Below are 13,909 nucleotides of genomic sequence, written 5' to 3' on the forward strand. Positions count from 1 at the left end.
AACGGCATCAATTTATATATAATTTGTCCTCCTGTTCAACTTATTTAAGAGAATAAATTTCAATGCATGCAAGTAGCCTATTAATTAATATGATTCCTGATTAAACTGTCCAACATATTTGAGGTGTTCTTTTGCAGAAACAGAATCTCCGTTTGTGGTTATTATCCTTAATAATTGGTTCTTTTTGTGTTTTTTTATTGTGCACTTCAGGGAAAATCACTCAAACGAGTGTCTGATTATTTAGAAAGGCTTTTAGCCTGTACTACTCAGAGGTAATATTTCGATATTTTTTACACAGTAGTAAGCCTATTCATTTCAAACAGTTTCATCCTTCTGCCATGTGAGTCGCCGTTTCTCATTTCTCGTCTTTATGTGCGTACGCGTGGTTCAGAGTTTACTTACAGGATGCACATTTTCTTGGGAAGTGGTGTGCGCACATTTCCAGCCTTGTTTTGTACGTACGCACCGTTTATAAATGAGACTCCTGAACGTTGCCAGTGTCTGGTCAATAACACTGACAACCTAACATGGTGGGGAAAACTGGAGCACCCGGAGGAAACCCACGCAGACACGGGGAGAACATGCAAACTCCACATAAAAAGGGTCTCTTCTCACCTTGAAGACGAACATCTCCCGTCTGAAGAAGGCCACAGTGTTGAAGTTGCCGTCACAGATGTTGGGTTTGCCGTTTCCAGGCAGCGCCGGCCGGTCGCCGGACGGCCGCGCCGGACGGGAATGACGGTCATGCTTGCGTTCGGAGGTGGAGTGTGTCCTTCGAGAAGGTAAGGTGGGTAAGGGCCTGGTGGGTTCCAGCATGGCCGTGGGGATGCCTGGTGAAAAACACAGATAACAACACGATTCATTACACTGTGGTGCTCAAATATTGTTAGTGGGTTTGTGAGACGACTACAGGAACACAAAGATCACAGCATGAGACACTGTGTCAATGGTTTTAGAAATTGCTTTGGAACCTCTGAGACAAAAAGCGATCAACAGCATTTTGTTTAGGGATTCATTCACGTTCCCAGCAGCAGAAAGCAGCTGTTTTCAGATTTTAATCACAAATCCTAAAAAACTAAACTCTTAGACAATTACTAGACATTTACAACTAAATATTTCAAGAAAAAGGAATCATCTTTCCTCCAAAATGTTCCTACTTTAAAGGTTGAAGTAGAAACATAATGTCCAGTAAACTGCACTTGCACACCAACAGTCTTTTTTTGAAATAAAAGTGCTCACAGAGTGGACGGATGGTATTTTCAGATGCTAGACAGACAAAGCAGCCAAATACCATCAACTCTCAGCAGATACAATAACAGGCTTTGTTAGCCACACTGAACACAAGTGCAGTGGAAAAATACTGTTGACCGCGTTGCTTTGGCCAGTTTTCCCTTCAACACTGACTCAAAATGTCACCCGTGTATCATGACCTTTAATTTTGAGATCGCTTTTTGTTCTGAAGGACAAAGATAACCTTCCTGCTTTGAAGCTTAAAGGAAACCGGACAAAGTGTAACTAAAGAGCAAAACAATACGAGCAGTACCAACGACATATTAAATGTTTAGGTCTTAAAAAGTAATATATCACTAACACTTTATCTCTGACATCACAGACATGTTTCATTTTGCTGCTTCTTTGTTTCACAAATAAATGCTACTCCCCATTACAACAGAAGCTGTCATGATTATTTCGGGGGAGACAAAAAAGCGTGTCTGCGTCTGACAGGCCTTCGCCGTTCTTTGTTCACTTCAGGAAAAAAAACAAAAGACTGAAATGTGAGGCGTCTTCTCTGAAACGGAACAGTGTCCCTGGTGTGAGCACAAAGGAAAAGAAACAAAGTCGTGCATTTTGTTGTTTAACTGTTTCTCTTTTGACCAGCACTGTATATTACAGCCTGACGCTGCTTTACGTTCATATATATTCCCCCAGCGGAGCGCTCAGCGGGTGGACGCTGGACAACAGTTCTTCATAATTCAGCCTCACTCTGGGCTTTAAAATTAATAATTAATATCTAAGGTGTGCTGTTTTTGCTATTGCAAGTTTTTGCTTTCAGGTCTCAAGTGAAGTCAAGTGTGTTTTCCCTTCAAGTCTTGGACTTAAAGTGGAAGCCCTTAAGATTTTCATGAAGTCAAACCCCATTTTTGTTTCTATTTATGGTTGGCATTCTTTCTGCAATGGACATCCAGTGTATTACATTATGTAATCTCCTCTCTTTATAATGTTTTTTATTCTTAGTGGCGGAGTCTGGCATTCCCACATTGGATTCAAACTGCATTCATTTCCACAAGGAATTCACAAACAATGCAGCATGTAATCTGTTTACTCTCCTACAGCTGTATCAGAGCTATATTAAGCTAATGCTAACCCAATATGTTCTTCTGCTGCTGCTTCACAATGAAAGCAAAAACCAGAGATGACTTGTATTTGATTTGTCACCGAGGTTTCAGTGTGTTTGTACTTGCAACTCGTTTTCCACGTTTTTTCCCTGAGTTATGAGACTGGGAGTGACAAATGTCCCTGCCCGCCAACTCGGTCGACCTCAGAAGACCCCAAGTTCAGAAAGCGAGATGGCTGGCTTTAGCAAAAGCTGTGGTTTTAAAGTTTTTTTTAGCACTTTTGTCTTTTTTGCGTCCAGTAAGTCGTCTATTGTGGCGTTATGCTACGATCCTGTTACGCGTGAAATACCACAGTGGATGAGATGTAAATATGTCAGTAACTCAGTTGTCTGCAGGATATGTGCACAAATAAACAGCAATAAAGATTCAGTTAAATGTTTTTTGTACATTTTTAAAATTTTGCCCAAATAAATCAAATAATACATTAATGTAAATATATTCAGGAAGATATTACAATACAATATTACATTAATCATGCAATAGTTTTATCACAGAACTGTCACTTCCGATATAAATGTAAATTCACACACACATTCATATGCCAATGGAAACCCATGGAAACAGACTGAAGAGCCATCAATCGCAGTTCAAGGTTCAGTAACTTCGACAGGCTGTCGATCTTCCCGATTAACGGGAAACCCGCTCTACCTCCTCGACTTTCACAGTATGAACGACATTCATCATGCGATGTGCCACAATGGTGACATTAACCAATTGCAGCATTTGAATTTTAGGCATTTCCACTCATTAAAACACACAAATTGAAAGTGCGCATAAAAACAGGTAGATGCACCAATGTCAGTACCATTTTGATCAACAGACCAACACAAGAACGACATGACGTCATCTTAAATGGATCATTTGCATGATAAATAAATAAATAAATAAAGTGATTACCGTAGATTTTCTGTATGCCCTGCAGGTCGTCCAGAGGCAGTTTGAAATTGTGTGTGTCCATGTACTGGTAGAAAGGAGCCATGATGGCACTGGGATCGTTGGAGTGCTCCAAACCCAGCGCATGGCCCAACTCATGGACCGCCACCAGGAACAAATCATTACCTGGAGAGAGAGAGAGAGAGGGAGCGAGGGAAAGATACGACAAGTAAGAAGAGAAGATCAGAGGAGAGGAAAAGAGAAAGCATGGATAAGAAGAGTAAAGGGAGGTGAAGAGGAAAGAGAAATGTGGAGGTGTGGAGAGAGGAAGAAATAAAGCAAGACAAAGGGATTAGAGATAAAAGAAAGCCAGAGAGAAACATCAGCACTTTCAGCATCACTGACAGTCTTTTAAAAAAGCTTTTTAAAAAGACTATTTCAAAGCAGAAATGAGGCAATAAAACAGAAAACAGGAACCACTTTGTGCCGCTGACAGGCCTTTCCGCTGGTTTTTGGAGGCAGACACAGTTTCAACATCTCCCTCTTGTCTGAAACGGAACAAAGCCTCCCCAGTGGAAACACAATGGAAAAGACCAAAGACCCAGGCATCAAACTGGAAAAGTGAGCTAAAGTCAGTCTGTGATGCCGTTGACTCATCATCAGTGTAACATGAATCTCACATCAAAAGGAGAATTTGTGGGAAATGGAAGCGACTGTCAGCTTGTGAATTTGAATCCTATTTTTAAAGTCCAGTATGAGCCAGCTCTTCAAACGCTGCTGCTTGACGGGGATTAGTTACGAGTATACGGCAAACTGTTTAGTGCCACATCGAGTGAAATTCACACGTTCACACTTACACAAAATGAGATTTTAAATATATAATCTGTGACTGTATAAATAATGTGCTGCTGCTTGAGGATTTCCAAATACGCCCGGGAACAAGCAAACATGTTGAAGTTGAAATAAGAAAATATCTGCTCATAAACACAACCAACAGCATTTCACGTGCAAATAGGACTGACTTTCAAATTAAATGCTCCTATATACACATTTCGTGATCTGAGCAAGCTTTGGAAAATGTTATAAATTTTGGTTTGAACAGACTCTAAATTAGGCTAAGACCTTATTTACAATCAGTCACTGGCGGCTTGGGCAGATCTGATATATCAGTTAATAAAGAAGCGTTAATGATAAAAGGTGTTTTTAATAAGTCTCTCCAAGATGCACATAGTCAATTATTGGACTAACCGCTGCAGATCTACTGTTAGTGTTGTAACCAGGCATTGAAGTGGGCCCGGTACTTTCTTTTTTTATTTTACTTTTTGTCGTCCCAGGATATTTTCTTGCGCACTTCTCACAAGTTGCCGGTACTCTTTTCCGCCCTCTCCACCGGCCGAGTAGGAAATAGATTGTGTGCTTTTTATCCAAACATGTGCAAGTTGCTTGTCAGTGTCACGTTTCGTGAACCAACCAATCACAGCCTGGATGGGGCAGGACATTATAAAAAGGTTGACGTGCAACTGCGAACTAAATGTTGAACTTGGTGTTCTGCACGAATGGTAATGATTACTGATAAGTTAGTACTAAGCATTAACAAATCAGAGAACTACCACCACTGTAGACCATATCTCTTGCACAAGGATTTAATTAATGAATACAACCCACAAACATAAAACTGCTGTAACTGGAATTAATATTAAACTAGTGGTAAGCTACATCGTAAACTATAAAGTAAACTGAAATTATAATCAATAAACTAACATTAGCCTTAATCAAACTAGCCAGTATACATGCCAACATGTAAATGGGGAGTACTGGCACCAATTTGTTTTTTCATATTAAGCACTGGTTGTAAGCAAGCGAGTCTGAAAAGTGAAGCCAATACTGAAGTGCCCTGAACCTGCCCTCTTTCTAACAACCAGCAGGGGGCGACTTCACCGGCTGCAGAAAGAAGTGTGATTGTATTAGGGCTGTAACAATATAACAAATATTTAATAAATGTTTGAAACTTATATGAAACTTTTTATCGTGATAACATTTTTGGCCGTATGGTCCAGCCCTAGATTGTATAGAAGTCTATAAGAAAATGATGCTACTTCTCAGCTGATTTATTCCCTCAGTAAAACACTTTCCTAATGAGTTTATGGTCTCAGTCGCTAGTTTCAAGTCTTCTTCAACACAGCTTGTAATTGACAAGTATACTGTGGGGACCTGTCAATCAGGATAGACGTGACTTGTTTCTCCTGTATTTAACCAGCCTGAGTTTTAAGCCTGTTTGTCAGAAACAGTTCTGTCAGGCAGATTAGGTTCGCCTCCTGTGGGCCCCGTAGGGCAGCCGCACCCTCTGCAGCCCTCGCTTGCTCCGCTACAGACGTCACCCTCATGCCTCCCCAGCTTCACCCTCTCGTCTGAACATGGTCACTTCTGTCTCCAAAAAAAAACAACAACAACATGGCGACGGCCAAAATGCCGAACTCAAGGCTTCAAAACTGTAGTCCACAAACCTATGTGTGACGTCACTTTGGCAACATCCAATTCTCTTATACAGTTAATAATTTTAACTAAACTGCTAACAGTTATTCTTCTTCTGGCATTTTTGGCAATCACTAAACAGCTTCAGGTGCTTCACCACCGCTGTCGGGACGGGAGAAGGTGGACTCTGATTTGCTTGTAGCCTGAGAAAACCAAGGCAAACGGCATATTTACCATCTGGCCAACGTACGTATATGTGTAATTGAAAGTATCTTAAATCTAATCTGGATTTTATCTGGATGCGAGACACTTGAGTTGAAAACTGTAAACTGGACCTTTTATGTGTTCTTGGAAAGGACATAGATTAAAACAGATGAAAAGAGGGGACACAGAAATTTTATTATTTCTTAAAGGGATGATTTTCCAGCTGAAGCGTAAACTGAATTTTATATTCACAGTGCTACTTGTACTCATATAACTTCTTATCAAAATAATAGCAACAAAGAGAACAGAGGGCCGTGTTTTCCCGGATGTCATGTATTCCTGCGGGGTTTGTTAAAACCAGGCTCCATGTCGTAATCTTAAGAGCTGAGATTCTGAGCCGCTGTCAGACGCTTAATGACTTCTTACGGTCTGAACGCAGAGCTCAAATTAATACATTTCATCAGCTCGGTAATTGGTTTGACTCAGTTTGAACCTAATTACAGAACATAATTATCTTTTTTTCTTTATTCGTCTGTTTGAAGATTATAGCCTCGGTGGCCAGCAGCTGACTTATAGACTAATGTGACTGTATAGACGGTCAGGGGAGAAGTTTCTTTCAGCTCTTTCATTAAATGTCTTCTCCACTTTCTCTTCCTGGGGTTTACAGATGTACGGTCACTTCTTTTACTCGGTTTTCATTGTTTATGCTATTTCACAAGCTTGATACACGAGTTTCTGCTGACAATTCATCAAATCATTAAGACAGAATGATGCCTGTCATTACATGCAGGCCTGTAATCTGATAACATCTTTATTTTCTGCACTGTAACAGAAGGCAGTTACTTTATTTTTGTATCCTGATTACGTAACGCCGTTACATGTAATCCGTTACTCCCCAACCCTGCACACCTGTGAGGTGGATGGATTATCTCAAAAGGAGAAGTGCTCACTAACACAGATTTTGACAGATTTGTGAACAATATTTGAGAGAAATAGGCCTTTTGTGTACATAGAGAAAGTCTTAGATCTTTGAGTTCAGCTCATGATGTTTCTAATTTTGTTCAGTGTAGATGAAAACTCAAACGACTACAATTGTAATTGGGCAACTGTACTTAAATTAACGTCAATCCATCCAATGGCGCTCTGAAATAAATCAGCTGAGGAGTCAGTAGGATCTGTTGTCAGAGAACCATGAATGTCTGTACACATTTTTCATCAAGTAGATGTTGAGTCATTTCATTGGATAAGTGAAGACTTTAATCTGCTGGTGGCGCTAGATGGGATCAAAAATATTAGCATTCATCCCTTTTTTACAACAATCCAATAGTCTTCTGGACGTTTCGCTCAAAACCTTGTGGTGGCGCTAAAGGAAAATTTAGGTGATAACCAAAGTTAGTAGGATTCATCCTCTGGGGACAATGAATGTCTGTACAAAATGTCGTGGCAATACATCCAGTAGATGCTGAGATATTTCAGTCTGGACCAAAGTGGTGGAGCGACCGACAGACTAAGAGTGGCTACAAAGCAGACTATTGGTACCAGCATCCAAAAACCTGATTAATATTCATATAATCATCCCTCTGTTTCCTTTAGTCTGTACTTTCCTTTCCTGAAATCTCTTTCTCACACTCCTTCACCTGTATGCTGCTGTTTCTTCCTCCCTCTCCTCCGCCTTCTTTTAAGCTCCCTTCCTCTCGCCACAGCCCTCCTCCTCCCTTCTTCCCCCAGCCTTTATCTCTCCGCTCCCTACGCCTCTCTTTCTTCTATGTCGCAGAAAAGATAAAGATGATTTTACAGCACAAGACGCACACTTCATGTACAACAGCTTGAGGGAATCCCCAGTGGATTCTCTCTATGTGGCTGCCTCTCCCCTCGTGGTTGGTCTATAGTCTGCTTCGGCACCCCGCAGTGACGATAACGGCTTCCTCTATCATGTTTGCCCCTGCAGTCGTCTGCCTGCCTGCGATAAAGACGATGTTTGATATTGCTGTGATGAAACCTGTCTCTCAAGTAATCCCAGTTTGACGTGTCCACAGAGTCTGCTTTGTTCGACTCGAGCAGTTCCCCCCCGCTGAAATGTTCCTTCTTGGCGGAGATGAGTTTGCATGCCAGAGATCATTTTGTACAAGCAGCTTGTGAAATTAACTTTTTGGCTTACCTGCCAAGTACTGGTAAAGTACAAAAAAGAACCTGCCAAGACTATTTATTTTTCTCTGTCTGAAATCATTAATATGCGGAACATTTATTTTAACCTTCCCCCCCTTTTCAAACCTATTCCAGTCTAGAAATGAGTCCTGCGTGAAATATACTTTCTATTAGCAGATTTATTCACCACTTGCTCCGTCACTTATGGATCACAAATGTAAATTATAAAAATAAGAGGATGCATTTGTGTGTAAAGGGTAAATATACAGGCAGAGACCCACACTTATTTAAAAGAGAAGAATTTAAATGTTATGGCATTTGGTGTTTGGTAGTGGTAATTTCAGACCCTGAGTTCAAGCTCTAACTATTAGTTTCAGATGAATAATATTTAATTCCCGACATTTATTTTGTGTCTCTTCCCCTCTAGAGGATTTAATTTCTTCATCTTTGAACCTGCTGGGTTATCCACATAAATACAACATACATGCAATGAGCAGGAACAAAGCACATTTTAGTAATAATGTCTGCTACGGCACTTGGCTTAAAGCGGAGATGTTACTTATGTCGTGACCTGATAATAAGATGGTATTATTAATGGTAGTTGGGGGGAATTGAGCTTGCTGGCAAGAGGAAACTGTGAGATAGAGCACAGTAAATAGAATAAAGGCTTAGAGACAGGAAATAAAATGAGAAAGTGAACAATTTAAATGCACAGATACTGTGACATGTAGGATTTACTTTGTTAATAACAGACTTGATTGTATACCTTGATCCCTAAACATTGAAAAACACAAACTCTATGGATGACGTGTGGGCCAGTTGATCAGTCCAGCACTTTGGTACAAATAAATCTCAACAACTATTGGATGCATTAGCACAGAATGGCGATCCTCTGACTGAGGCTGAATGTTTTGGTTCAGAGTAAAATGTCTTGACAACTACTGTATGAAATTTGAGATATTCAAGGTATAGATGATAAATTCTTAAGACTTGGTGACCTCTGACTTTTCATCAAGCATCTTAAAATACTTTGGTTTATGACCAAATACAAGGTACAAGGTAAATGTATTTGTACACAGCGGGGTTGTAAAATGAGATGTAGTTTGTAGTTCCCTTTGTGCCACAAAAAGCAAATGATATATACAATAAATACACAATGATCTGCAGAAATGAACAGAACTACAACAGAAATATGTTGCATGCTGCATGGCTGAGGATGAATTGAATTTAAGAGTCTTATACCTGCAGAACAAATGACATTCCCATAAGCCTCAGCTGTACTTTGTGTCTGGTGCCAATTAGAAAAATGGACCGCTGTGCCAAAGTACAGCCTCACAGAGCTGCCAGCGTGGCTGTGTGTCTTGATCAATTAAAAGACAGATTGCAGATGTGACATTCATAAATTGATTTCACAACGACTAGGCCTGCAACTAAAAGAAAAACGGTCACAAGGTAGTTTCAGTTCAGCTTCATTCAGCTTCAGCGTCATTTTAGTGAGCTTGGCATTCGCCCCTTTCTCCATAATCAGGCTGCTGTAACAAGCGTTCAGTTTTATTTAATTCATTAATTTATTTATTTATTTATAACACACATTAATAGACATTACTGTAAATGTGCCAGTGTTAGCCAGCTAGCTAATTTTCAACTGCAGTCCTTCAGCAAGATGTTTAACAACCTGTAACTACATCGAAAGTACCGTAGGTCCATATTAGCGGGACAGTCCCTCCAGCATTATTAATGTCGCGATCGCAACTATAAACACAAATTCAACAAATCCCTGTGAATTCAGCGCAACCTCAAATTTGACCGATCATCGCCGTTTCCTGCAAAATGTTGTCATTCGTCAGCTTGTCACTTCCTTGTTTACAACAAACACATTCATTTGATGACAAAAAAGGACTGAAGAACAGGATCCAGGTCTTCTTTACCAAAGCGGGGCTAAACCGTTTTGCAAAACACGTAGTATTGGGGTCGAACATAAAAGCAAATCTTCTATTGACAAACAGTTTGCCGCTGCAAACACATACACAGTGTGGCAGAAATGCATGGAGGATGTCAGATGAGACAAATAACTGCGACACAGGCTGCTGCATCAATTGCAAGCACTTAAAGAATCTCGGTGAGCTGGTTTAAATATGCATGGTTTGGGTTGGGGTCTGTTAAATGATTCAACTATAATTCTAAAGTAAAAAAAAAAACCACATCTATCTTAGCAAATTTCACATATTCTCACATTTTTATCGCAAAAGAAATCCCCAAAACATCGCAACTTTCATTGCAACGTCTTAGACATTTAAATAGGCTGCAACAATCACAAAAAATGCCTGTGAAATCCTGGAGCGACTATCTACACTAAAAGCACTTCCAAAAGCAAACAGTTTAAAGAAGTCATGGTTATGACATTATTAGCCTCGCTAATATTATCTTAGCATTAAGAAAATGGACCCATCAGGGGCTAACGTTAATGTTAAGCTGGCACTCAGCATGTGTCGTAATAGTCAGCAAAATGGTTCAGTTCAATTCAATTTTATTTATATGGTGACAATTCACAACAGAAGTTATCTCATTGCAGTTTTCATAGCGCAGGTCAGTCCCTGAGCTCTAACTCCAAGTGGAATTAGAAATAACAAGTTGGCTAGCTAATGTCAGACTCCATGGAAATAACATTAACAGCCGATGTTACATCATGGCTTGCATTTGCTAAATCAAAACAACTCAATCTAACCCGAGACATAAACTGCACACTACTTCCTGAGTTACTCGGGCAATGGACGTAAATCGATTCGATTTGAATGGAACTCGTGGGGATACTGAGCTGGAAAGGAGGAGACAAAAACAACAGGAGACAAATCTCTTGCAGTCAGAAGTTTCACCGCCTTGTGTCTTTGATGTGTTTTTCAGTTCTGTCCTCCAGGTGTTAACAGGTTAATCACAAACGCTGTCGCTCAGCGGCGGCAGAAAAATCAGGTTTTAAGATGAGGTGAAAATGAGGCCTGTTTGTCCTTCTGAAGCTGATACCATGAATTAGTGTTCGTTGCATCTGAGGACGTTGCCGTCTCGCTATCTAGTTTCTAATCTTTCAATTACTCTGTGTGTGTGTGTGTGTGTGTGTGTGAGAGAAGGGATTTTAAAGATAACGAGACGTTGTGGCGGGTGTGCACGAGAGCACCTGGGTGAGCGCAAACTCACATACATGCTGTTAAAAGGTTTAACTGATCAGTCAATACTTTTGACTGTATTAACATGATGTATTGAATGTATTGTATTGATACCCAGTCTATAGTTTAAATCGTGGAAAAAGTTGAAGAATGCATGTATATGTGAGTGTGCACAAACCTCTCTGTCACATTAAATAAAAAACTGCCGTAATGCATGAATCCTGAGAAATATTTCCTGGGTCAAATCATTCTGAAAGAAGACTTATTGTATTCACTTGCTGTACGGCAAATTTGGAGCTTCTCTGTCAAAGCTAATTCTCTTTTCTGCTAATCTCTCAAAACAGACCCCCCTATCCCCATCACTCCCCCTCTCTGGGTCTCTCTCTATCAACACGTTCGTTATTCAAGCAGAGGGAATCTGGCATTAGTCATTTGTCAAACTGAGATAGAATAACGTGGGGGGGAAAAAAACTACAAAGTGAAGTGTTTTTCCCTCCATTCTTCATCGAATGACTAAACACTTGTGTGGTTCTCAAAGATAGGGGAGAGACGGCTGAGGACGTCTCCACATTTGAAGCTTTTCATTTACAAAAGGACATATATTATTAGTGAAATAATTTAAAAGGTTGGTATTTCATAACTAGCATTCACGTTGTTTACACTCGCAGCAATACTCTAACATTAACTTGATTCAGACAGTATCAAGTAAGGTCATTAATCAAGACATTAAAATTAGGTTGTGGTGTTATTTATGTTCCCTGATATTGTTCTAGTCTCTCTCTTACAGGAGTTTTTTATTTACATTGTGTCTATGAGAATCTCCACATCTACGGCTTCTTTCCAGCTATGAGCTATCTTGACTTTGGCTAACCCTAAGGCGCCAACAATGAAGCATATGTTTCAGCATTGGAAAGCAGTTCTAAAGCTCCATTTGGACAGCGTGATTATTACAGAGGAAGGTGGGTGATAAAATGTTTCCCCTCCTTCGTCATAATAAAAGTCATTCTGGATGGCATTTTAGCGCTGCTTGATTACAGCATGTGACCTTCATCACCGGCAAGCTTAGCATAATTTTCATCAGTTTTATTTAGCGGTAATTATTTAGCTGTAATTTAAAGATTAACATGACATCTGCAAACTATTTTAATATCTCTTTCTGAATGATTAGCGTGTGGCACTTCTCTAGGGATGGCAATGTCTTAACATCTTCAAAACTAAACCATGGATTGCCATGAAATTTGGTACAAACATCCACATCCTCAGGAAGAACTGTTTGGCGATGCTCTGACTTTTCATCTAGCGGCATCGTCAGTTGAAAAATGCCATTTGTCCAATACTTTGGTCCAAATACGATCTATCAGTTTTTCCTCTACCTTTTCACTCGTGACACTGCGAGCTGAGCAGATCAGTAAACGCTGCTCTGTCTATGAAGACTCACAGATACATTTTTAAGCAAAGTGTCTCTCTGGACTGGACTTAAATTACAGGAGCACCCGAGTACAGTACAGCAAGTTAATGGTGGCTGTTTATTACTCTAAAAATACATTGGACAGGATAAAAATCACTGACGAGTGCAGGTAAAATTAAAGCCATCACACCTTACGTTGTGCTTACATTGTCTTTTTGACTGACCAAAGTCAAGGTACAAAGACACACTTAAAACAAAAATGCAGAAACTCTTTAAATGCCTCACCGTCGTGGTTGGCGTTGCCCAGCGTCCAGGGCTCGTCGGAGTCAAAGTGTGTGTCCCCTCCGATTCCGGCGCCAGGGAAGTAGGCGTGGGCCAGGAAACCCCCTTCTCCGTCAAATGGCGAGCTGTCACCATGGAAACCAGAGGCGAAGAAGATCATGATGTCAGCCTCCTTACCCTCGTTTTTGATCTCTGAGTACGGTACCTCCTGAACGGGGATAGCAGAAGAGCAGAGTAAAGAAAAATATATGGAAACGCAGAGCTGACAGAGCAGACTGTCCCAACAACTTACATGTCTGATTGTAACCAGATGTTTTGTCAGGTTTATTAGACACTCTTTATATGACAAAGTTTATTCTTTTAACATGATTTTTTTATTCTTTGTCATGAAAATGTGAAAGTTTAAAAGTGTAAACATCTGTTACAACATTTTATTAATACAATTTGTAGTTAAAAAGGGTAAAACAAGACACCTCAGCTTTTCATCCTTACATTTATTATGCTCACGTCCATTTGTTTTTCTACTTTTTATTCTATTGTACATAACTCGACCTTCAAAAAGATGCAAGTATAAACAAAATCAGTGAGTAAGTCACAAAAAAACATCAGATGGTGACGCATTTGTGATAATGAAAAGCTCAAATATTTGCCATCATTTTCACCGACCTGGAACGAAAGCGGAGTGACAGTTTGCCACACGTTGAAGGCTTGTCTGATCGCTCTCTGGGTGTCCTTCTCTCCCACTTTAGGGGTGAAGTTAGATATGCTGCGGGAAAGCAAAAACAGAGCATTAAGTGTGATTTACAACCACACACAGTATGTGCAGACAAGGATCTCTGCTAGTTGAACGGCTTCTGAAACCTCAGATTCAGACGGCAAAACTCACAATCCGACATTCATGCAGCAATTAGCCAGGTGTGAAAGTGAGCCCTCAAGTTGAGTTAAAGTGAGCCCTCAAGTTGAGTTAAAGT

General features: G+C 40.1%; 1 protein-coding gene across 1 annotated transcript; it reads right to left on the reverse strand.

The window, feature by feature from the left end:
• Positions 1-615: 615 nt before the first annotated feature.
• Positions 616-13,710, reverse strand: LOC123966071 (matrix metalloproteinase-24-like; the record flags this gene model as incomplete). Its single annotated transcript, XM_046042304.1, has 4 exons — positions 13,605-13,710; positions 12,942-13,146; positions 3,294-3,455; positions 616-830 (listed from the first exon to the last, which is right to left on the reverse strand). Coding segments are annotated over exons 2-4 (534 nt in total), but the record flags the coding sequence as incomplete, so codon positions are not given.
• Positions 13,711-13,909: the final 199 nt, after the last annotated feature.

Source organism: Micropterus dolomieu, unplaced genomic scaffold (genome assembly GCF_021292245.1).
Source record: "Micropterus dolomieu isolate WLL.071019.BEF.003 ecotype Adirondacks unplaced genomic scaffold, ASM2129224v1 contig_12488, whole genome shotgun sequence".
NCBI classification, from domain to species: Eukaryota; Metazoa; Chordata; class Actinopteri; order Centrarchiformes; family Centrarchidae; genus Micropterus; species Micropterus dolomieu.